This window comes from Chelmon rostratus, chromosome 14 (genome assembly GCF_017976325.1).
Source record: "Chelmon rostratus isolate fCheRos1 chromosome 14, fCheRos1.pri, whole genome shotgun sequence".
NCBI lineage: Eukaryota > Metazoa > Chordata > Actinopteri > Chaetodontiformes > Chaetodontidae > Chelmon > Chelmon rostratus.
Window position 1 is genome coordinate 4,838,498 of NC_055671.1, and position 24,518 is coordinate 4,863,015.

The 24,518-nt window shown below is 43.7% G+C and overlaps 1 protein-coding gene across 1 annotated transcript in view; it reads right to left on the reverse strand.

The window, feature by feature from the left end:
• Positions 1-24,518, reverse strand: part of zzef1 (zinc finger, ZZ-type with EF hand domain 1) — a 38,477-nt gene that overhangs the window by 13,182 nt on the left and 777 nt on the right. Inside the window, exons 2-52 of the mRNA XM_041951831.1 lie at positions 23,993-24,137; positions 23,681-23,875; positions 23,304-23,487; positions 22,961-23,160; positions 19,855-20,065; positions 19,599-19,715; positions 18,501-18,679; positions 18,153-18,251; positions 17,929-18,020; positions 17,678-17,823; positions 17,283-17,388; positions 16,880-17,101; positions 16,291-16,382; positions 15,911-16,131; positions 15,593-15,726; positions 15,449-15,519; positions 15,247-15,361; positions 14,993-15,158; positions 14,629-14,750; positions 14,420-14,542; positions 13,776-13,945; positions 13,610-13,691; positions 13,314-13,515; positions 12,910-13,043; positions 12,557-12,797; positions 12,328-12,407; positions 12,137-12,227; positions 11,560-12,046; positions 11,307-11,471; positions 10,776-10,895; positions 10,481-10,642; positions 10,101-10,233; positions 9,168-9,306; positions 8,859-9,024; positions 8,506-8,768; positions 7,904-8,076; positions 7,415-7,610; positions 7,142-7,305; positions 5,729-6,009; positions 5,137-5,311; positions 4,917-5,049; positions 4,600-4,826; positions 4,141-4,449; positions 3,936-4,036; positions 3,683-3,818; positions 3,160-3,519; positions 2,889-3,032; positions 2,400-2,568; positions 2,158-2,256; positions 1,827-1,992; positions 702-852 (exon numbers count right to left, since the gene is read on the reverse strand). Of these exons, the coding sequence (XP_041807765.1) occupies positions 702-852; positions 1,827-1,992; positions 2,158-2,256; positions 2,400-2,568; positions 2,889-3,032; positions 3,160-3,519; positions 3,683-3,818; positions 3,936-4,036; positions 4,141-4,449; positions 4,600-4,826; positions 4,917-5,049; positions 5,137-5,311; positions 5,729-6,009; positions 7,142-7,305; positions 7,415-7,610; positions 7,904-8,076; positions 8,506-8,768; positions 8,859-9,024; positions 9,168-9,306; positions 10,101-10,233; positions 10,481-10,642; positions 10,776-10,895; positions 11,307-11,471; positions 11,560-12,046; positions 12,137-12,227; positions 12,328-12,407; positions 12,557-12,797; positions 12,910-13,043; positions 13,314-13,515; positions 13,610-13,691; positions 13,776-13,945; positions 14,420-14,542; positions 14,629-14,750; positions 14,993-15,158; positions 15,247-15,361; positions 15,449-15,519; positions 15,593-15,726; positions 15,911-16,131; positions 16,291-16,382; positions 16,880-17,101; positions 17,283-17,388; positions 17,678-17,823; positions 17,929-18,020; positions 18,153-18,251; positions 18,501-18,679; positions 19,599-19,715; positions 19,855-20,065; positions 22,961-23,160; positions 23,304-23,487; positions 23,681-23,875; positions 23,993-24,137 (8,559 nt within the window). The remainder of the gene's footprint in view (positions 1-701; positions 853-1,826; positions 1,993-2,157; positions 2,257-2,399; positions 2,569-2,888; positions 3,033-3,159; positions 3,520-3,682; positions 3,819-3,935; positions 4,037-4,140; positions 4,450-4,599; positions 4,827-4,916; positions 5,050-5,136; positions 5,312-5,728; positions 6,010-7,141; positions 7,306-7,414; positions 7,611-7,903; positions 8,077-8,505; positions 8,769-8,858; positions 9,025-9,167; positions 9,307-10,100; positions 10,234-10,480; positions 10,643-10,775; positions 10,896-11,306; positions 11,472-11,559; positions 12,047-12,136; positions 12,228-12,327; positions 12,408-12,556; positions 12,798-12,909; positions 13,044-13,313; positions 13,516-13,609; positions 13,692-13,775; positions 13,946-14,419; positions 14,543-14,628; positions 14,751-14,992; positions 15,159-15,246; positions 15,362-15,448; positions 15,520-15,592; positions 15,727-15,910; positions 16,132-16,290; positions 16,383-16,879; positions 17,102-17,282; positions 17,389-17,677; positions 17,824-17,928; positions 18,021-18,152; positions 18,252-18,500; positions 18,680-19,598; positions 19,716-19,854; positions 20,066-22,960; positions 23,161-23,303; positions 23,488-23,680; positions 23,876-23,992; positions 24,138-24,518) is intronic.

Below are 24,518 nucleotides of genomic sequence, written 5' to 3' on the forward strand. Positions count from 1 at the left end.
CAGATGGGAGTACACAATCCATCCTGAACGACAAATCAACTGATGTCATTTTACTGTCAGATCAGCAGCCTCGGGCCTCAGTGACCAGACCTGAGGGGAAGAGGAGAGGTAGTGCTTTTCTGGGACTGTCTGGTTCAATTGCATCTACAGATGGGAAACTCCTGGCTGACGGCATGCTCATAATCTTTGAGACTTCTCTTAATCAATAATTCAAGACAACTGAGAGAGAGAGGGCCCGTACACATCACAGAATGGATAGCATCTCTTCCTCTCCCAAGCAGTCTGCAGGGAGCCAGCGTGGAACTGTGCTGTCTGGCAGATGGCAGGGCCGGCTTTGGCCCCGAGCCCAGCAGAGAACAGGTGGGTGGAGGAAAAACATGCTCATCTCACAGAGAGACAGATATATACAGAGAGAGGGGAGGAAAGACCAAGGTAAAGAATAAGATGTTATTTCATAATGTCATTCAAATGGCCTTGAACTGAACACCACAAGAGAAAGGCGGACTAAACGCTTTCAACACAATCAGCCTTGTTGAATCTATTCTATATTTAATCTACAAAGTCAATCATGCTGTCATCGCAGCAAAAACAACCAACATCACTAAACAAACGCCACTCCCCCAGCTTTAACAGCAACACCTGTACAATACTAGATGTTTTTTTTGGTGGCCTGCATGTGTGTGTGTGTGTGTTTCACTCACAATGGCACGGGCCTCTGCAATGAAGAAGAGTTCAGTGAGGGCTCTGTGAAGAGGCAGCAGCACAGTGACACTGGTGGGATCCTGGCTCAGGCTGTTTTCCATGGACATAAAGAGCTGCCACAGAGGTCGCAGCAGAGTCAGCTTACAGGCTCTGGAGTGCAAACAAATCAATAGTTAGACGAACAAACACAAGCAAACAGGCAGGACAGAACAATGAAGTTACATTCTGAGAAAAGCAAAACTGTGGCTGAAAAACACAACCAACAAGAGCCACTTCATGCATTCATCATGGCTTAACAGCACATTTTGTAGACGCCTACAGTCATAAACGGAGCAAAACTTGATTGTTCAAATGTGGGGATGGACCTTTCATTGTGACTTGATGGGTCAGAAAGAATACAAATTTCAGAAAAGAACAAAGCAAGGCTTGTGAGACGCTATTAATACTGATAAATCTGTAATGTTTTCATTAACAACAAATCACTCCTGTATCTGTATGGTGAAGCATCATAACACACATACCTACACACACTTACAGTGCTCAGAAAGAGAAATCCTCAACATCTGTGTTGCGTTTCATTCTCAACTGACTGCTCTGATTCGTGCCTCTGACTGGCCAAAGGTGGATTAGGCTCATAAGTAGCATTTAGACACAGTGAAACATCCAGGCGAAGTAACAATAAGCGAAACACATTTGATTAAAGGAAACCTTAATGCCTAGAATTCAGTTCTAACAATGTGTTTTCTGTCTGTGTGAGCACTCCTTTGCATAAATTGTGTGATGTTGTCATTGTGACCAGCACTGGCTGAGTCAGGCTGCACATATGAAAATTTCTAAACACATCCTTTACCTCATTTCCGTGGTGGTGACATAAGGTATTTATGCAGGCTTTTAGGCAAACAGTGTGTGGAGGTGCAATCCTGCACCTCAAGGAGAAATACACCGCCGAGGTAAAAATGAGCACTGGATCCACTCACTCAAATTAGCATTACTTACGTCCAGGTGGATGGGCCTCATGCTCAAGAGACAATGTTTGTGCATATTACTTTAGGTGGCGACACATGCAACAAGTGTGAGAATTAGAAGGAAAGACACAGAAATGTAGAAGGAGGCTGGACTCTTACGTCTGGGACTGGCACTGCAGGAGGCGGAGCAACAAGTGAATGGCTTTGAGTCGCTGGCTCCCAGTCTGGCGACAGGCCACGCCCACCTGCCACTCCCAGATGTCAGCCAATGGCAGGTGACTGAGCACCTGGTCATCTGCTAACATTTGCTTCAGTATCTCAAATCCTGAGTGGAGACAAAATGGCAGAGAGGGTGACAACGTGACCAACCTGCAGATTCATTTTGAGGTTATGTGCATTTTACTGAGTAGTTTGCAGAGTTAGTCTCTAACAAAGGAAGCAGGTATGCTCAAATTTTAAAGGAGTGTGTATCTGTTCCAATGTGAAGCACCTGTCTGGAAACGTCCTCTGTGGCCTCCTGTAATGGTGAACTTGTAGCCCCACTCTGTGTTGCTCATGTCTGACATAAATCTGTAGTATAGGGTGTCACCTAAGAGAAACCCACATAGATAACACATGATGATAATCCTGATTTTAACAAAATGCTCACTACTTCACTACTGCTGAAATGTGCACAAATAGACACAAAGAGCAGAAAAGAAATAAACAACTTTTTTTTTTAAATTTCCTCACCTGGAATCTCAAAATCAGACCATTTCTGAGGAGAGCCGCTGAAGTTGTGGACGTCCTGGAGGAAATCACTGCTGCTGGACACGATGAGCTCATCACAGCCTTCCTCCGTGTAGCAGCGGGAGTCAAACTTTACTGACAGGTAGATGGCTCCTGGAATGTGCACCTTGTCCTTAAGGGAGAAAAGATGGAAACAACAGAGATAGATTGATAGTCTGACAGTCTTAAACTGAATTGGAAAAAGCATACAGTGTGGGAGTAAATGGAGAACACAATGGCACACTCCTGCTCACGCTCCTTTTCAAATAAGTATCTGTACTAATAGTTCTTTTTTGCCAAATCACCTTTAGTTGAACAATATACATTTAAGTCCAGCTCAAAGACTGACACTGATGAGATGGCACGACAAATGAGGAAATAATAAACCTCTTAAAAACAGTTGCTGTTCATCATGTAATTGATAATAAAAAGAAACAAAGACAGTTTACCCACCTCAAAGTTGGTGTTGTTGTCATATGGGTGTTTGGACTCTCTGACCTGTACGGCCGTACCTGGCTCCTCCATGAACTGGCAAGCAGTGAGAGACAGGCTACACAGCATGCTCTGGCTGCAACCCTTCAGCACCCTCTTGAGAATCTGATCATTAATGGATGAACACAATCGCATTAATCCACAGAACACATATAATGCATCGTTTGTGGAAACCACATTTTGTTCTCTTCACACACGACACAAACTCCACATTCTCCTCCCTTCTGCCCACCTTCTCCCAGAGAGGCTTCTCCTCCAGCTGCATTAACATGTCCAGGATGTAGGCCATGTGTGAGGCGCCGCTCAGTTCCAGAGCCTCCTCGCTCAGCGCAGACTCTGCAGGCCAGTCAGCCAGCAGTGAGGCCAGCACGTGGCGGGCGTACAGCGTGGCGATGGCCTGGTTGACCTTCACCAGGTATTGACGAACTGCCCGATTGCTGCGCACATCCAGTTCCTTGTGCAAGAGAGCTGAACTTTTGGTGCGCCTCTGTTTGGCATAGCTGAGCTGTAAGTCGCTCTCTGGATTTGTGATGAGCTTCTGGGTCACTACGTTGATCTCCTCCGTGGCCTTTTCACAGTGACTGGGTTTAGACTGTGGGAGTAAGGCAATGATGGGGATGTATCAGAATGTTACATCACCTCCAAACATTTTCTAAAAAGTCTCTCCTCTTCTACTTGTCCTAGTTAGTGATGCTAATATTGGTGATGTGCCAAACAGCCATTTCTGAGCAGTGCTTTTTGAATCTCACACTCACCATGCATGACACCACGATCATATCAGTGTCCACAGCCTTGGTGTTCCTCTCCTCAGAGCGAGGCCGCCTGGTAGAGTGCCATTTCTGAGCCAGCGTACGGATTGTCTCATCTGTTTTTATCTCTTCTCCATCAAATCTGAAAATAACACAACAGAGAGGGGCGATATTAAACTGTAAAATGTGACCTTTTCCATGGTGGACTATATAAAAAAGTAAAACAAAAAGAATTCTCTATTTGGAAATTGACGCTGACCTCTTCTGCACCTCCAGGAAGAAGGAGTCTGTTCTCTTCATCTGCAACTCATACATTGCTCGCAGGATGGGCAGAGGGGCGTTTAAGGCATCGTGGGTGATCTGCATTGAAAAAAAAAAAAAAGGGACTTCAGATGATTACATTATACACATACACATATACATTATTTTGCTGCTTGTATTGTATGAATAGTATCCTTCATCACCTGGAAGCAAATCTTTGTCTCCTCATCGAGACCCTCCAAGGGGTCGGCCTTGTTGACATCAGTGTCGTCAGTGCAACAACTGGAGTGGTCAGAGTCGTGCTCCTTGTCCTGCTCTCTCTGGTCTCGCTCTGGGTCCTGGGCCATGGAGTGGATCTCCCTCTTGGAGGAGTAGAGCATGATGGAGAGAATCTCCAGATCTCGCAGCAACCACAGCTTGCTGAAGCCTGTCCCTTTGCTGCACTTCCTCACCAGCAGCTGGGTCAGTCCTGCCTCCTGGATGTCCTCCTGAGCTTGCTCTACTCCGTGCTTCTACACAAGAGGACAAAACAGATACTTTCATATCATCTAAGCCAGTTGTACCTTCCAGGTCCCAGATATTGCTAATATGTATCAAATTATGGAATGGTAATGAAACAAATACCACTCCACCATTGCAGATTCCTATATCATGGCAGGTACCTTCAGTGTATTGTAGAGGCCTTTAAGGGCCAAGGACAGAACCCAGGATGCCTCCACAGCGTCAGGACAGCCATTGTCCTGGCTGGTCTGCAGCAGGTGGCTGATGATAGAGATGTAATTGCTCAGGTAGCGGCTGAGCAGGGTCTTTGGGCAGCCCTGGCCCTCAGACTGGCCTGGGAGACTGGCGGTAGTGGAATCCTGAGACTGGATGAGTTGGTAGTCCTTCACTAGAAAGAGCAGAATGCACACAGAGGGTTAATTCCACGTTTATTTCTACACACAGGCAAAGCTGTCTGAACTGCTACAACTACACAAACCTGTTTTCCTCTTGCGTGTCTTAACATCCACCACCGCAGCATGGTTCTTTTCTGTGAAGTGTTTGAGCAAGATCATGTTGTGCTGTTCATTTGCGTTGTCGATAAACACCGTCTGGGTGCCCACGCACAGCACCTGAGAGACACAGAGGAGTCACGGCTGAGCTTAGAAAGTCACGGAGCACAGTGTACAACCCTACACAGCGGTACGTGTTCCGCCTACCTCAGGGAAGCCCACAAGCACCAGCAGGGTGAAGAGGTTGGTGCGTTTGAGAGTTTGTGGCAGCTGATGGATACAATGGTCAGTGAAGGCAGCGATGACTGGGCTCCACTCAGGACAAGCATTCAGACTGTGTAAGACATCTGCAACTGTGCACGCCCAATCCAGACCAATACGACTGCCAAACACAGGAACAAGAACAGAAAAAAACGATTCACATTTCAAAATAACAATAACAGCTGATGGGTGGCCATTTCTATTTTAGTATTATTAAATGTTATAAATATCATTAAAGATGGAAATCAATCCCATGCCTACACATTCAGCCTATGATCACATTTCTAACTTTTATTTTGTGTCTGTACATAGTAAAAAACACAAATTTGCTTCAAAGATAACACTGAAAATAACTGGAACCACTTACTTACAACCCAATAGCTTAAAGCATATAAGTAATTTTATTTTCATCTTTCTTTGTGTTGATCTGGATAGGACAATATTTCGCATGGTTGTTCTGGATCAGCTAAAATCCATGGACCTATAAATTACGATAATAGTAAATTTCGCAGGCATCATAAGGTTTTCCTTCTTTTACCTGTCTAAACAGACAGCCCCTAGGCTGAAAAGCAGCTGGGTGGTCTTCCAGCCCTGGGTGTCTGAACTGGCTGCCTCTCCTTGTGTTAGCAACTCAAATTTGTCAGCCAGGGCCTCTGTGACGGCAGTGTCAGCCTCCATCGGAGGGATTCGGAGCAGCAGCTGACCCAGTAGTCCCAGGGTGAGGTGGAAGGTCTCGTTGAGAGAGCCAGCATTGGAAAAGACTGTCTTGAAAAGCTGGGGCAGGATGGAGCTCAGACTGGGCAGGGACAGGGTGCCACCCTGAGGATGCAAGAAAGATGATGTAAATGTTCTCTGTAGATAAACGGAAAATGTCAGTATATCAATATTGTAAACAGTGAGGTGAGCCTTCCCTGGTTGCCTGGCAACCTGGAGGTGACAAGAAGATCTAGGAAATCACTGCACCAAGCCAAGAAACAGTCCAGTCCCCCATAAAACATTTCTCTACGGATTAATGGCATAACGTGTCAGAATTGGCTGTTTGACGACATGGAATGGAATGCTGAGGTGATTTACAGCAACTCCAACCGGGACTCTGACACCAGGGACAATGAAGAGGTGTGAAGCGGGAGAGGAGCAGCACCAACACCTGGAATATTTTCACATCTAACTCTGAGAACCAGACTAGAATTTGTCTGATTGTTGCAACAGTGGAAAGACAAGATTTTTTTTTTTTGCTTGCTCGTATCAGTCAAGTTTGAATGAAGTGTGTTTATGATGAGTTAACTTGGCAGTTAAGCTTGCCTTAGTTCAGTAAAAGAGAGAAACTTGAATTTAGAAGGTGTACAGTTGTATTTATCTGTTTGATAAGGAAAAGAGTTGTAAGAATATTTTATTTCTTGACATTTTGTCACTTGATTTTGTTTATTTATTAGAATATAAAAGCTGAGAGAGCTTGTGAAACGTAGCGAACTTGCTGTTCGTATAACATCTTCCAGCTGAAACTACAGGGAGAAGGCCTGAGTTACGCTATCAGACTATCGCCTCTCGAGGTACAAAGTGCTATTATGAAACAGGATGGCAACTAACTTCAGTAGATATCTCTGCAACACAATACGCAGACGCCTTTGACATAATGTCAGAACTATTACTTGTGCACATTCTAGTATATTTTTTGAACATTTTAAATTAAAATTGCACCTGTAAACAAAATAGATAAAACATTAATTAGCGAGCTTTAGAGTGATAGTATGCAGATTTTGTTACCTATGCACAGTGCCAAACTAGCTGTTTTGCAGCCTTAATGCTGAGTTAAGATAACTTGCTGCTATGGCCATAACCAACCTAAGTCACGTAGTTTTCTGAAGGAAAGTGTATAAGCATATTCCCCAAATATTGAGCAAATCCTTTAGCATTACATAGAATCTCAACCCTAAAAACTGGTCTCACATACTGGTTTGGCTGGAGGCAGCATGGCTGCTAGTAGTCCCAGGATCCTCTCTCTGGAGCACTCTGAAAACACATGCTCCTGAAGGGGAACCTGAGGCAGCCTCTCATCTGTCTCCTTGACAACGTCAGATGCTGGAGAGCTGACTGTTCCTGGTCCAGACTCTGAAGCTGAGAAAGGTAAAAAACATACAAGGTTGACAGCTAAGGGATAGCCATAACCACAAGTGAGCAAAACCGGAGTTGTAAACACCCTGATGGAGGTAATCTCGGTACTTACGTCGGACCACAGGAGAGAGGGGGTCCTCACTGGACACAGAAGGTGTCTGGCTGAGACTGGGGGAGTCGAGGGTGTCTTGGGTAACCAGCTTCTTTTTCCCTCCCTCGCCAGTGCTTGGGGGGGATGACACCTCTGACGGAACAGGGGGAGGAGAGCCCACCTCCTTCACCTTTTTCTCTTTACCTGATGGTTTACTCTAATAGTGAGAGGATGACGACAGTTCAGTAGGTTCACAGACCAACAGTATGTATTATCAACATTAAAGACATAACAAGTACATGTATGATCTACCTGTTTTTCCAGTTATTCTGTGAATCAAATAGTGTGACACTTCTACTCTTGCACTCAACTCAACGGTGTGTATGGTACAAATACCTGCTCTATTTGCTTTTTTTTAGTGTTCTTTTTTCTACCACCGAAATGATCTACTCCCCCGACAGAACTCATTCAACCTTCACATTATCTTATAACATGGCTTCTGTTCCTCACCTTGTCTTTGGGAGAGGATGGGGAGCAGATCGCTGCAGTGCTGCCAGGGAGGGAGGAGGTGTCAGTGGCTGTACTGAGCTCCTGAGAGGACTCTGGAGACACTGGACACAGCTCACTATCAGAAGCTGATTCATTGGATGACAGCAGAGCGAGTAAGGCTGAGGAACGAAGACCTACATGGACGATGGCGTCGAAAGGTTTGCCATAAAGGGATAAAACATGTAAACACAGGTTAGAAGAATCTGAGATACCAGATAGTAAAAATGAATGGATCGAGGAAAGATACCATAATTTTTGTTTAAAGGAATCACTCTACATTTTGGGAAATGCGCTTGTTTTCTTGCTGAGAGTTATGTGACAAGATGAATACGACTCTTATTATCTGTACGCTAAACATGAAGCTGGAGGTAACAGGCCATTACCTTAGCTTAGCATGAGACTTCATGGTAGGGGGAAATGTGAACCATCATTCACATGTCAGTTTTTTTTCTTACAGAGCCAGGCTAGCTTAGCTAAGCTAACCAACTGAATCTCAGGAAGAAAGCACATGAGCATTTCAAACTATTCCCAAAAAACACACCGAAATTCTGGTTTAGATTTACCTTTGCCAGTCTGCCCCTTCAGCAAGCAGTCAGTGATGAGCTGGGAGCAGTGTGTCTGCAGGGCGGAGGCCTGGCTCAAGGTGTTGCTGTCCAAAGCCTCTCCCTCCATCTGCTTCTCACTGCTCAGCTCTGACGTGTAGAGAGCCAAAGCAGCAAACAGTAGCCAGGAGTAGTTGTGAATGTACGGCTGGATTAAGCGGTGACGATCGCTGATTCGTATGGTCACCATGGGGTACACAGTGATCCGATGGGTGGGCAGGTGGCTAGAGATGGGATGAAAAATAATTAGAGAGGCGAACCACTACAAAGTAAGTGTGTTTAAACAGAGCATGATCAGACTTGAGATGTGTCACCTGTCGGGATACTTCTTTGCATGGTAACAACCAAAGCACAGGTCAAAGTCCTCACAGACGTTGCAGTTGATCCTGCTGCCGACAATGAGGCCCTGGCAGTGGTCACAAGCATATTCCATATTCACCATCTCATGGTCATCCTCATGGCCTTCAGGCTTGGCACCACCTGGTTATAAACACACACATTCACATTTAGGTATGCTCTGTTGGCCTTATGCAACTTACAATTAGTGTAGTTAACCTGTTTCTCAAAACTCTGGACCAACAGATACTTCTGTATGTGTAGGGTAGTGAAATGTATGAACTTACTGAGGAAGCAGGTCTTGCAGAGGTCCATATCCATGCACTGTAGGCATCGGTAGCGGTGCCAAGGTGCCATCCTCTCACAGCCGTCACAGGAGATCACAACATTGAGCAGGTCACAATAGCGTGCAATGAACATGTGCATCTGTGGATTAAACCAGTTAATTATTTAAGGTACACGGTATTATTATCATCATCAAACTTTCCCATCTGTGCTAAGCAAACCTAGATCCTAGCTCAATCATCTACATAATACTTTCACACCTACAGCTTAACAAACTCTGTTTAGAGGTGTTTTGGGGATTTTGGATTGGATAATATTACGATAGGAAATAGATATTACAGCATTTATGTCAGTCATAACCATTATTGTGTATATGTGCTTGTCTCGTTAAATAGATTTGCACAAAATATTAATGTGATGCTTTCAAACACTTGCAAAAATAGTTCAATATGCAACTTTGTGTGATGTGATGCTAACATGTTACACTAACAGGAAAATGCTTGACATCAAACCAGATCAAGATCAGCATATTAGCAATGTCACTGTGAGCATTTGGCATGTTAATGTTCAAAGAAGCTCAAGCTCAAAGAAGAGCTGTGCAGTACAGTTTCACAGAGCCGCTAGCATGGCTTCATGTCTCATTGTTTCGTTCTAACCTTGTTGACAGATGCTGGACATATTCATTGATATTACACCATCCTTTCTAAATGACAGGCTGTAAGGTTGCAGCTTATCTTTCAATGAGTTGCCTGCAGGACTATATCTGCTCTATTCTCAGGATGCACAGAAAAAAAACAAAGAGCAGGGAAGCACTTTGGCCAGTCAGATTAACCAGAGTTCCACTTCTTTCCCCAGACAGCTCAGACACGAGACAATTTTCCTCGTTTGCTAATGACTGCACTATTAATGTATGTCTTTCATGCACTGTGATGTACCTTCCTCCTGTCCTCCATGGACTCCTCTTCATCGATTTTGTCATACCACTTCTCGAACATCCCATCCATACAATCATCCATCCACTCCTGGTTCTTTTTGTAGTCTGCGATTTCATCCTCCTCTGTCCATTGACTGAAGATCAATGAAAACCACAGACATAATCTATCATCTCTGCAAATTTAAGTAGCTGGGACACTACTTAACATATTGAATATGTAGAGATTTGAAATAGACACATGAAGCACAAAGCAGTTTAGACTCGATTTGTTAAAATGTAAAAATGAGAACTGTGTCTTTTGCTAGTCTTAGGTTATCAATAAGAAAAACATTGGATTTCCAATGTGCCATGCCTTGTTTTCTAAGATGGGTCTGATATTACCTGATGGCAATGTCATGAACACTGATGTTCTCCTGGGCCATGCTGAGCAGGAGGTCAGGAAGCTTGATATTCAGGAAGAGAGAAAGGTCATGTACCTCCCAGCTCATGTCAAGAAGGTGCAGCAAGCAGGTCTGCACACATGAGAGGGCTGGTAGCAGGGCTCTGGAGAGCAGAGGTGAGGGTCAGTTTACACCACTGCATACACACACACTTGGGATTACACTAATCATTGCAGCAAGCACAATTTCAGTAAATCTAGTTACACAAGAACATGGTATGTTAGATAAAAGCTTACTTCTCATTGAGGCTGCTGAAGCCTTGTACTGCCTCCACCAGCATGAGCACCAGCTGATGGTAGGAACACCTCACCTCCTCTCCTAGCTTCTGTCCACTGTCTGACAGCTGAGAGAAATAACTGAAAGAGACAAAGCAAAAGAAAATCTTGGGTCAAATACTGATCTACAGTTGTACCTTGGCATCCAGGGTTTTTTTTCTTAAACTTCATTATTTTCTCAAAATGTACCTAATATTCATATGTCTTGAACTGTTGAATTAATATCGATGAATGCTAACAACAACCTTTGTTGGCACCTCAATATCGTCATCAGGGATAGAAGTCAAGACAATCTTTTTTAGTACAACTATGATCCGTCTCAGTCTAGCAACTAAGAAACAAATCTGTAATGTTATTCCATAATTCCAGAGTTTGGGACAACCTTGTTCAAAATCACAAATATTTACTGAACTGTGAATGAGACTTTAGAATCAACCTACAGCAAATTTTCTGTTGTTCCACTTGAACTAGAAACATTTCCTACAGAAGTACCTGGTGAAGTCTTTCTGGCATGCCAGCAGCTCCTGTAGGAACAGGATGCAGGGCGCTTGGAAGAGGTGTGGCTTTCCCAGGGAATGTAAACACTGCTGAACCATCTCCAGGACCTTGCACACACTCACAGCCTGGGCTTTGCTCAGGGACAGGGTCTGCAGGATGCTGCAGGAGGAAGAATTGGATGACTTAACCCTGTTTGATGCAATACCACATATGAGCAACACAAAATAGAGGACATGGGGTCAGTCACCTTGCCGTTGTGAGAGCCTGGTCCCTTATAAAGTTCAGGATGTGTTTGAGTATTGGGTAGCGATCCTTGACAGAGGGGGTCATGCGGGGCTCTTCGACAGATCGACAGGACAGGAGGCGCAGGCGTGCCCGGCTGAATGGGGCTTTACGGGGGAAGGCGGAAGGTGAGGCTGGTTCCCCTGGCTGGGAGGAGAGGCTCTCTGTGGAGCCTCTGTGGCCTTGCCTGCTGTGCACACAAGAGGATGTGTTTTGGGCTTGAGCACCAGAGGGCGGCCTCTGTTCTGTCCTGGCCTCACCTCCCTCCTCAGTCCCTGAAGTCTGATGTCCCAGAGAGGGGCTGGCCTGGAAGTCCCCTTCCGAGATTGAATTTGAGCGAACAAGTGGAGCACTGTCTCCCTCTGCAGCTTTGCAAGAGTCACTGTCCTGACAAGGTACTCCACAAGGAGCAAATCTGAAGAGCAAGAGGCTCTTCTCAATGCACGTGTCAGCTAGACAGACAGAAAATAACACAAGTCAGCAAAGTAGAAAAAGAGATAACAGAGGGGTGGGCTTTAGCTTTATATCAGCTGGAGTCTCACCGAGTGTCTCCATGGTAACCTCATCATGACCCCCTTCCTTCTCATTAGGACCATTCATTTTGCCAACTAGGTATCTCTGCTTCATCTCCAACTGACAGGAAAAAAGAACATAATAGTTAAATAACATTATCATATATAAACTCAGCAGCAGACAGTCAACAGAGAGACGAATCCTGTTGGCAAACACTCACCATCCATGTTCTGATGTTGTCTGCGAATGAATAGACCTGCATGAACTCTTCGCTTAAGCAAGACTTGCAGTCCTGATTAACTAACCATACAAAGACAAAACAGACAAATCAACTGAGTGACTCAGCCAAGTTAATCAACCCTGTGGAATAACCACGTTAAACCACAGCAAGAAACTTAATACATAATACACCTTTTGCTCTGTGACCACTGATTATAGCCAAGCATTACCGTAGCTCCTCAGGGCATGGTTGAGGGCTGGTGTGTGGTATACCATGGCTGCCCAAATGGCATTCACAGCTTGGTCTGTCTTTGACCCGGCAGCAATCTCGTTCCTCATGAGCTGTTTTCTGCAGGACTGCATGAGGGTCCTCATCAGCTCTGTTCTACTGTCTGTTGGCTCCTGGGAAGGGTTCCAACGGGCATAGTCCTCCAGGAAGCTCATTAACTCATCAAGAGTCCATGCATTTGTCTACCACATGGAAAAAGTAGGATTAGCTTCTAGCTTCTGAGGTCAATAAGCAATGGAATAATATAAAGCTGAGAATAGAACGTGTAACTGGACTAAGCAGATTTGAAAATACCTGGTCTGTGGGTGTTTTAGTACAATTCGTCTCCCTTGTTTCACACAAACCGTGTCTCAGAATAGGTTTCCAAAGAGGAGAAGACTGAACATGGGACATTTTCCCTGCTGGAAGCTCCTTAACAGTGCGGACCTCTGGAATAGACAGCAACCCACATATATCAGCATTTCAGTCTATCATCAAGGGTCTGAAAAATGCTCCAGTATGATATAACTCTGAAGCAGTCTGAAATTACGTTTTCTCAAACCAAAATCAAGCATGTTTTACAAATCCCTAATCCCTGTTTACAAAAGTCCCAATGTACAAGATTAGAAAGATTCTATAGTAACTATGGTCCGAGTCACACAGAGACTCACTTTAGATGACAGGTGTTCACTTGATAAAGGTTTTGAAAACAGGCTCACCGTGAGGGGATTTCAGGGCGAGTGTTCTGGAAGCAAGACGACCCATCAGGCGAGCCACCAGCAGTTGCAGGTCTGACATCCAAGAAATAGTGATATCTGGGAGGCCCAGGGCTGTCACAGTGAACTTGTAACCCCACTCGTTATTACTGGTATCAGAGTGGAAAAGGAACTGGAGTTGAGGGCCGGCGTCAAATGTCACCTTCTGCAGGAGCCAGGAGGAGCAACAGACAAGTGTAAGGGAATTAAGAAACAACAGCGTTTCACATGGAGAAACTGAGTGCTTTCCCATATCCTACCTTTGGCCACTTCTCAGTTCCAACCTTCATGTCATAGCGGAATTTCCCGCCTCTAGAATCAGTGAATTCTAGGTAGTCGTACCTGTGAATATCGAGAGCATTGAGGATGGGTTCGAAAAATTCTCGCAAGAAAACATCTGAATATATAATATTTGACATTGGTCACCTCTTCTCTGTCTCACAGCGTTCGTCAAACTCCACCTCAAAGGAGGTAGCGCCAGGGCAGGCATAGATGGCGGTTTCATGGCGGCTGTTTTCGTAGTTGTGAGGGGACTCCATGTTCCAGGTCCTCAGCACCACTGGCTGCTGGGGCTGGTGCCAGCTGTCCTGATCCGCCTATAAGTGACATGGCACACAATCAATGTTTGCTACAGTCAATGGTAACTAAGTACATTTACTCAAGTATTTCATTTAAGTACAAATTTGAGGTACTTATATTTTAGTTGAAGATTAAAATGAATCACTGCACAGTAAAATGACATTACTGTGATTTTATTTGGATTTTATTTGCCTGTAGCTTCGTCAGGCTTGCTCAGCAACATTACACAAGCACTCACATGTGTGATAAATACATATGAGTCACATGACTAATCATCACAGTTTTGAAAAACAATGGAGTCTGCATACTGCAATATCGCTAATTTTACTTAAGTAAGGATCTGAGCCGGATCTGAACTTCTACTACCACTTGTTACAGCAGTGTTGCTGTGCATCACAAACCTCGACACCCCAAAATGGTCTGCATTTTCAGCTTTCCGTTCATGCTCATAAATTTTGGTACACTAAAGTCTACAGTTAGATTGGACTGACCTTAGAAAAGATATCTCCAGTATCACTGGCTAGGCTTTTGAGTAGCTCGACCAGAGAAGAGAAGCTCTTCAGCAGCACACTGTGAGGGATGTCCAGAGAGCACAGCTCCAGGAGTAAAATCATCTGCCAAGAACAATATTACAATCAATGAAAACACTCACTCACATAGTGGCAAGGCAATTGAAAATCAGGAGATAAAAGTGTGTTACCAGTTGTCTGAAGACTGTGGCTAGGATGGAGCTGCCTAGTTTGTCTGTAATTTCAGCACCGGTGTACCTCTCCAGCAGGGAACCAAGGGAAGCTTTCATACTTCCCAGGAACTGAGCCACATCTATTGAAACAAATCATTCAGTCAGACTGAAAGTACATCCTCTCGTCCACTCAACAATGAATTCTACTCAGTGTCAGTGTTCATACTGAACTGTTCTGCAACTTATTCAGACATTTTTTTTCTGCTGGACTGTGACATTTGGCTGCTCAGCAGCAGGCTGTGTGCCCTTACAAACACAAAATCTAAAATAGGAAGCTGTAATTAGGTCATTGGTGTCATGCAACATTGTTGCTATGTCTCACATTGTATTAGGATGTCTCTGGCCAGGTCCGCAGCAACACCAGTGGAGGCTCCTCCTTTGAGCTGCAGGTAGCACCAGGAGAGCAGGCTATCCTGCAGAGCCCAGAACAAGGACAGCAACACTGTCCTGCTGGCTCCACCACTCCCATCCACCATCATGACCTCACACTGAGAGATGGGAGGTGATTGAACACAGAACATCAGAAAAGTAGATAGAAACATGACATTTTGTATCATTGTGTCACGGAGGCCTCACCTCTCTTGTTGCCACCAGCAGCAGCGTCTCCATGACTGACAGTATGGGGCTGATGTCAAAGTCTGAGGGAGCTCCTTTAGGCGGGAGCAGGAGAAGGCCACTTGGATCCTGGTTACTGTGTTGAGAAAACCAAGCTGTTGTTGATCCACTGTGATCTGGATGCATACCAGCACAAGTGTTTGTATATTTACAGTATGCTTACCTGAAGTAATTACAAAGCGATTCAAACGTCACCTTCACTGACTCTGGCTGATCCTCTTCTGTAATATTCTTCTGCAAAAGGCATATTATTATATCAGATCACCATTATTTAAATTGACTTTATTAACTTTTTCAGTAACCTCACCATCATGTGGAAGAGCTTGTCGCGCCTGACGTGTTTATCAGGGAAGAAAACAGCCGCTCCATTCAGAATGGCTTTGACTGCTTCCTTGTGCAGAGCTTTTTCCACTAATGTCTCACCCTCTGGACCACCCACAACTGAAACACAAACATGACAAATATTACTGCTGCAGAGATTTTCACACATTCATAGAAACCGATTATGATCTGCTGCTACTGTCCAAGGCCTCTCAACAGAGAAAGTTAATCATTTGACCAAGTTTAAACATTCAACCAAATCCTTTCGCTCCGCCAAGCTGTATGAAAGCTGACAGGTTCTTACTTTGGCAGAGGTGAGTGTAGAGTTCCCAGACAGCCCTAACAGAGTCGGGCAGAGGCTCCGCATCGCTGGACGTGGATGGACAAGCTGCTGCTGTGGCTTCCTCCTGTGGCCCTCTGCTCTCCCCTTGGCCCTTGGCCCCCAGTGGGTTGGGCAGCATGGAGAAACAGTTCTGCATCAACTGGAGCAGCAGAACTCTGCTCTTCAACACCTCCTCTCCCTCACTAAGAAAAAGACACACACTCCATTACAGGTCTGTCTATACATGTCCCACTTACTGACCGATGAGCCTGATCATGCCGAATGGTAATTATTGTTTAACTAATGACTGTAGCAGGCGTGTGGATACATTAAAAAACAGCAGTGACACTGCTAATACTCACATCTCCCTGAGTTTACTGTAGAGGGTCCAGAAGAGTTTCAGACTGAGACCACTGAAGTCCAGAAGATACTTCTGCTTAAAGTGAGAGGAATCCTGCAGAAATGGAGAGAGAGGGAAACTGTCTGACAGCATTCACCAACAATAAAAAAAACAACACAGGACACGCAGCATTATAAATACGAAGCATCCGATCACTCTCACATAATGGCCACAAGAGGGCAGAATGAAAGTGAATAAAGAAAAATCACACATATAATTTAACTAATTTAACATATGAAATGTGGTATTTGTCCAAGTCTTAATACAAGACCACAGTCAAGTCTCTATCTTGGGCCAGTGGTATGTCAACTGCTAATACTTCTCATAAAACACTTCCTACAAATTAAACATGCTGGCACATGATGCTGTGTTATGAGAAGCTCACAGTGTTATGGTTATGGTTTTTCAAGGCAGCCATACTAACAATCCAATAATGATATTTAATTGAGTAGTGATTCCTGTAGTATTCGTTCGTGAAGCAGAGAGTGAAGTCCTTTGAGGCAGATTTGTGATGTTGGGCTATGTAAATAAAATTTGACTTGACTGGTTACCATGTCTCGTGTAAGCTGTTGTATGAAGAATAGCGTCTTGTTAAGTAGACAAAGGCCAGAGACCACATGACTGTCGAAGCGCTCTGCCTCTGGACTGAGGTTGTCCAGGTCTCCAAGCCTCTCTGCCCCGGGGCACAGGTAGCCACTGAAGCTGAGGGTCTGCACTCCAAGGCGCTCTGCTATCCAGTCCTGCCTGGTGCAGAGGAATTTTACCATCAGGAACTGGGAAGACAAGAAGACAGAGGAATAAGAGGTGTGATGACTAGATAGTGACAACTCATTTGCAACAGTATGAAAACATAATTTAAGTAAGACAACACACTGTTACAGAGGAACTTAATAACGTTCAAATGTGTAGAAAGAAGAGAAAAAAGTCTTCATTTTAATTGGATGCTGTATGTACCTTTACAATGCGACACTGCTGCAGCTTGATCTCCACATCGTTCCAGTCATTCTCAAGCTCAAACCAGCCAATCGGCTCGTCCTCTGACTGTGCTGACGTCTTCGCACTGCAGGTCAGGTGACAGCATGGTGTGTCAGTCATTCACACAGACAGCTGAGGCAGACCCCAACACTGCTGAGGGGTTCCATAACTCAGACAAACTTTACTCTGTTAGTATTGTCTTATTAGATTGGACAGTTCACTGAAGTGTTAACGTGCAGTCTTCGACACCAGTACAGCCATAGCTGTCTTCTCCCATTAAGCGATTGTCAAGATGTGAATCAACAAACACAAGGGCACACTAAACTAAAATATCAGTAATAATAATATTCAGACAGCTATAAAATGATCCTTACTTGTCTTGTACAAACTCTTTGTAGTCCTTGTAGTCCCACGCGTCATACTTCTTGAACCTTTTGAAATGTTTCTCTGCATCAAAAGGGTCTTCCTCCTTGTACGCAAACACCAAGCCGCATTTCGCTCCAATGGCTCCTTTTCGCACCTTAATCACACAAACCAGAGAGCAAGTGTTATCCAAAGTAATCCTCTATCGTTGTCTGTGTTCTCACACTTCTCAGTGAAATGGTGAAATAAAACAGAGCCTCACTTTGATCCTCATCTGAGTGACCTGGAAGTTACTCTGGTCCTCTGTCGACAGGATCACGCTGGCTTTCTTCTTGCCACTTTCTGTAAGAAAACCTTCAGACCAATGAAAACATTGCGTTACTCTTGAGGACGTGTTCAAAGTTAAGCTGAAGGCATCTTTAGCTTGAGTGTGAACTCCATGTTATTGTTATTTTCTCAGTGAATAAGGACGGTCTCAGGTCGTACCGTCTCCAGTGGCGGATTCTGTGAGCATGTTCTCTGGCCCGGATTTTTCCTCTTTACTCTTCACATCACAGGCTTGTAAGTGTAACTGGAGAGGCTTCCCTGTGATGGGAAATAAATCATTGTAAATGCATTTTCTTGAACACCACCGTTAATCACTTGATCATTTTCCACATAGGCTGTAATTTCAAATCTATACGGGGAGATAACTGCAGCTTTGCTACAGAATTAGCAATTTTCCACAGCATGACCCACTAATGCATCTCTTGTAGGAGATGCACTTTCTCTCCTCGGTATATGGTTTCAAATGATCTCATGTGAATGAGAGTAAGGAAGGGCTGGTCACGTTACCATTGCGATTAAGCAGCCGCAGCCGGACGGAAGCCATAGACACGATGAGGGAGGTGGCCTTGTACTCGGTTTCTAAATGATCGCTGATGCAGGACAGGGCCTGGAGCACCTTTGCCACACTGCCTCTGGCCAGGGCAAAGGCCAGGAGGGTCAATTCTGCTTCAGGACTCACACAGCAGCTACACAGAAGCAAAGACACAACACAAGTTGATTTTGGGGTGTTTTTAGTCACATTACATGCTCATCTGTGTCTCTATTTCAGAGTGTTGATCACATACTCATATGATCATATGTACACTGACAGCATAATTGGTCACTATAATTATATCAACTGTTCATGCTGTCTGTAGAGCATAATATCTAGACTGCTGAAGCCAGATTTTAGGTATACCTCAACTTTAAAAAAGCATTTTTGACTGAAACGAAGAGGCTTTCCGCTGTCACACACACTGAAATTGCTTTCAGAAGGGATCTCAGCAGATCACACGGCAACCAATAACCCTTTAACCCCACATCACAATTTAACCCAATTTAATTCTGGGTCAATACGGATTAGTGGCAATTACTATTGCCATGAATACTGAATATTGATATGTTGAAGAGTGTGGTTTAAACAGACCACCAGACAGCTCCGGGGTCTCACCTAAACACTGCATATCTGTGTATGTGTGTATGCAAACTGTTTTTACTACAACCTTTCAGTGTTTGAAATTTTAGCAATTGAAGTTTGAAGATTCGCAAGCAAAATGTTTTTTGACTGAGGGTTTGCAAAAGAAAACCCAGCAAACACCAAAAGACCAGACCATAAAATATTTCTCACAACATCAAATGCATGTGTGAATAAAAATAGTGTACTGTAATGGTTTTGATATTGAACTGATAATAGCTGGTGAGATTATTTCAGCCATGTTGCTGTTGCTGTTGTTGACTCTGACCACATCTGAAGGGTGTATAGTACATTCAGTGGAATGGAAATGGTGCGTCATCACCCACTGAATCAATACTTTTAGTCTGTTTTCACTGTGATGATGTCAGCATTATGAGCTCAGTGTGGCAGTGATGGGTGAGGGCGCTGAGGTAATCCCAGCAGGTCATTACTCTGCTATCCTGAGGAGAAATCCATCCACCTCCTCCAGGATGTTCAAAGAGAAGAACTTGGGGAACTCTGTGGATGACGGCGTTAGCGACAACGGCGGCATGTGCCGTAAGGCTTTTCTAGAAGAAAACAACACAAAAAAAACCTCAGAACCCAACCGCTGGACAAATGACTACACTTAAAACAATGCAATGAGAATGGAAACATCATATTCCTTTGTTTACATACATTTGTAAGAGAATGAGTAGTGTGTCTTACTGTGTGCTCTGGAGGACAGTCTGAGCCAATGCAGGGTTAGTCTCCATGGATGCAGTGACCAAGGAGGTGAGGAGAGACAGGTACCAGATGGCTGAAGCATCCGAAACAGACACCTCTTTACTCTTGGTAATCTGATAGCCCAGCGTCTTCAAGCCATGAATCCGCGTGTCACATCCGTCACTCAGGCACCGCTTAATGTTGATTTGGATGTCTGGGGTTTGGTGAAGAGACAATGTAGTTAGCACACTGATGGAAAACGTGATGCAAAAATGCCATAATCGGTTGCTTCATCCTGTAACAATGACATAATAGATGTTGTTTAAATTGGACACAAATTAAACAAATCCTTTCTACTTGTAACCAGAGAAGTGAAATCCATGCAAAGCCAGCCAATGAATTTCAATTTGCTTACTGTGATTTAGCAATACAGCCACAAAGCATATTATCATTTACAACCCTGATTCCAAATAAGTTTGGACGCTGTGTAAAACAGAAATTTAAACAGAATGCAATCATTTGCAACACTTATACAAAGTGTTCCTGTAGTAACATCCTTCTTTTGTTGCTCCTGTCCCAACTTGTTGAAAATGTGCTGCTGGCATTGACTACATGTCAAAAAGGATTAGCAAATTATAAAAATTCTGTTTTTGTTTATGTTTTTCTCTTGGCCACTCTTTACCAGCACCCCCCTGTGGCCATGGGCTCAACTTCCTACAGGCTTCCCCAGTGAATCAATACCAATAAAAACAAAGCTGCATTTCCGTGCACTACTTGCAAATCCTCAGATTGCCTCCACATTCCTACTGTTCTAACAAAATTAAGTCCCAGGAAAGCAAAAGACATAATGTGACTAAATGCCACAAAGAAAATTTAATCACTGTCACCGTAGGACCGCAGCAAGAACGGTCAGACAATGATGTTAGAGCACTTGATATCATCTCTGAGCACAATCTTGATTTTGTGTTTTGAACTAAAACATCGCTAAGAACTGATGGTGCGGCTATTTTTACTTAATCATGGAAGGAAAGAAAGGGAGCTTCTAGCTACGCAAAAAATATTAGATGCAAAAATCCAGACCTTGGAAAACAGTGCATGTAAAAAGCTTGCCATTAAAATATTGTGCAAGATGCCAGTTCTGCTGCTGAGCATTTATTTCACTTTCATCTTAACAAAATGACAGACACCACAGCAGAGGACTTCATGAAAATGCTGCTTTCTTTTGTATTAGCTCAGCACCTAACAGTGCCCAAACACATTAAAAGACGTACTCTTGTTCTGGTGATTGCTTATGGCCTTAACAAAGCCGTAAGTCGAGTCGCTGAAATTGCCAACAGATTCTACTTTTCCGAGCATTATTTTCTAAATGTGAGGACTCTGCCCTGTTCTTTGATCAGAAATCTGAAAACTCAGAGCAGATATAATGCACATTGGACTGTCAAACACAGTACACGTTGCATGCTGCCAAAGGGCTGCTATGGAAACTTTCAAATATTTTGGATGTCACCGAAGAAAAATTGCTACTCAGCTCAAAACAGCCACATGCTCTTTAAATCCTTTCCCTACTTTCTTCTTCAAGTATCTCATAGACATAGACCTCTCCACCAGCAAACTATGAATACTGAACCTATCACTGCAAGCAGGCATAAGCAGGCATCTATAATAATATCTAATAATATATAATACATCTTAGACCCTATTTGTCATTTCAGGATGCAACTAAACTGACCCATGTTTTTGTCTTCTCATGACTAGATTACTGTCCTGCCCAAAGACGTTAATTAGAAAAGCTTTGACTTTGTGCAGTGCTAACAAATCCAGAAGAAGAGATGTCGCTCCATTGCTCACCTCTCTGCACTGGCTGCCTATAATAACGTTCTTTTATTGGTTTTTAAAGATGTTAATGGTGAGGCACTCCCATACACAGCAGAATGTGTATCATACTATGCTACAGATTGCCCACAACAATCATCAGACTCTAGATTATTAACAGCTCCATGGATTCAAAATAAAATAAAATAAAATAAAAACTCACTGAAGCAGCCTTTCGTGTCTTTGCCCCTAAACTATAGAGCACACTACCAATGCCCTGTGCCGCCTTCTTTTAGACCAAGAATCTGACCTTTTAACCAGCCTATTTTACTATTCTTATTTATGCTGCAGCTCTATTTGACTCTGACATGATCATTGGCTGTGCCCTTTTATTGTTTTTGTTTTTTACCATGGCTCTTGGTCACTTAATACCTATTTATTTTACTATTGTCATTATTACTATTTATGTTTTGACTCTTAGAACAATTTTGCACATTTTATTGCTTTGTGAACTTCTATATGCTTTTTTGCAAGGTGGTATATAAATAAAAAATAATTATTATTACTTAACATAGTGATTCCAAACCTTTTTGGAATCGGGGTTGTACAAAATACGGAGCAGAGACTGATTCAGTCTGTAGAGCTGCAAAACAGCATGACTGCTTTCAAAATACATTTTAAATCTGAAAATGGCACCACTATGTGAGCCTCTGCTAATATTTGACTGTTGCTCTTAGCTGCCTGGCTGAATCGATTCTCACTTGATGTTGCACACACACACACACACAGACACACACACAGACACACACACAGACACACACTAATCTTAGCAAAGAAAAACAAAGAAAAAACAGCATGTCTTAGCAAAAACCGAGCATGAGTTTTAGCCAAGCTTCTGTGTGACTTGATAACTTTCAATGAAGGCAGATGTGTGGCCTTTTAGCTTTACAGATGGTCCTTAAGACCTGAGGAAGAAGATGTACATCCTGAGTTTAACCCCTGCTGAAAACAGACCAATAAATAGCCCCACCAATGCCTGGATTTGATGCCTGGATTCTAGCAACATGCAATCCTCGGCTCATGAAAGCTTGCATGTGGATTCAAAAGTGAGGCACTTAACCATCCAACTATCTATGAACCCAGTGGTGCTCTTCTGTAGCTGACACCATGCCCTATCTTCACAGAAGCAGGAGGAAATGAGAAAGATAGTTTCTCCTTAAGCACCAGAAGAAACACACAAGGAGAAAATAAAAAAAAACACTCAACAAAGCATACAGAGGGACAGGTGGTGACTCACAGGGGTGTGAGACGTTGGCATTCTCCAAGAGAGGTACGTAGCCCGTGACATTGCTGGGGATGCGGATATCTCTGACCTCCTGCAGGGAACCCCGGTTTTTCCCAACAGCAACTGAAACAAGCTGGGGCATATAGCTGTGGTCGTTAGAAGCCACAGCAATGGCCAGACGTCTCAAAACCACATCTGGCTTCATTTTCAATCTGCGAACAGAAAAGCGACGAGTTTCCACTTCAAAATTGACCATGTACACATTGACAACAAAACCCAATAATCCAAGGATTAGGCGCACACGACAATCGGCTGCAAAGCCTCGAGTCACATTTTACAGAGCGGATGCCCTTGCCTGATCCAGTGCGAGCGTGCACTGCCGTCTGACTGCCAGAAAGACGCAGTTTCTCCATTTGTCATCTTGTAAATGTCTGCAGCGTTGGATGAAGCTTCTATTGCGCTGTAGCACTGTGTGACCACCTTGACCCTGTCCACCTCTGGATCATGGTCCAGCTCTGCTCTGTACTGGATATCCAAATCTTAAAGACACAAATACAGATTTCCATGACAGTCTAAAAAGGGTGCAGCAGTGGGAGACAGATACAAGTCTAAATATGTCTTTAGTTTTACCATATTTTTCAAAATACACAGGGGAACATTCAGAAATGTACAGTTAAACCTCTTATTCAGCACTATATGGTTATTCTATTCATCAGAAGCTCTGGTGCTCACCTTTCTCCTTCTGCAAGAGGAATTCCAAGTAGTCCTGGACCACACTGGACCTCATGGTGCAGATACTGTTGTAGCCCTCTAAAACAGGGAAAGTCATGGCACTGCTGGGAATACGATTCCTGTGTAAGAATTTAAGGATCTTAGAGGCATGTGCCCCTAACCGGTCTTTGGTCTTGGAGAATATGTCAACAAAACCTGTGGGAAAAAAAAAAAATACAAGACAAAGGGTGAAAAAGATCTACATCCTGCTGGCAATACCTATCCAAATAAGGTTGACCTTGTTGATCCTGACAAACAAATCACATCTCCTACCTGGAGTTAGGGAGCACGCCTGTAGCTGTCTTATCACATGACTCAGCTCTCCCTTTAGATTAGCTCCATTGGAGTTCTTCAGAGCAACCAGCATGCTCTCTACATCCACCACCCCATCCCCCTCTGCATCGAACTGTCCAAAGGCCTGACACAGGGAAAAAGACAGTTTACATTGTGATACTAACCATAGTGACACAATCACTCCCATTTGTGCCCACCATTGCAAACCTATACTGATAAGACTATAAACACAAACGAGCCAACAACTGGTATCTCTTATATACGAGGCACACAATATAATCCACCTCTGCTGCTCATTATTAAGTTATACATATTTTATGTCTGTTGAACAAGTCATCTCTTGTTATCTTTGGGTCTTATAAGGGTTGGCTTATTACATGACACAAAGCATCATGTGGTGTTTACAGTATAGCTGTGGCGTTTCATGTGGACTCACACAAAGCCAAATGCAGAGTGAAGTACACATTCATTAGTTAACCCATTCATCTGCAACAACAGATGTCAG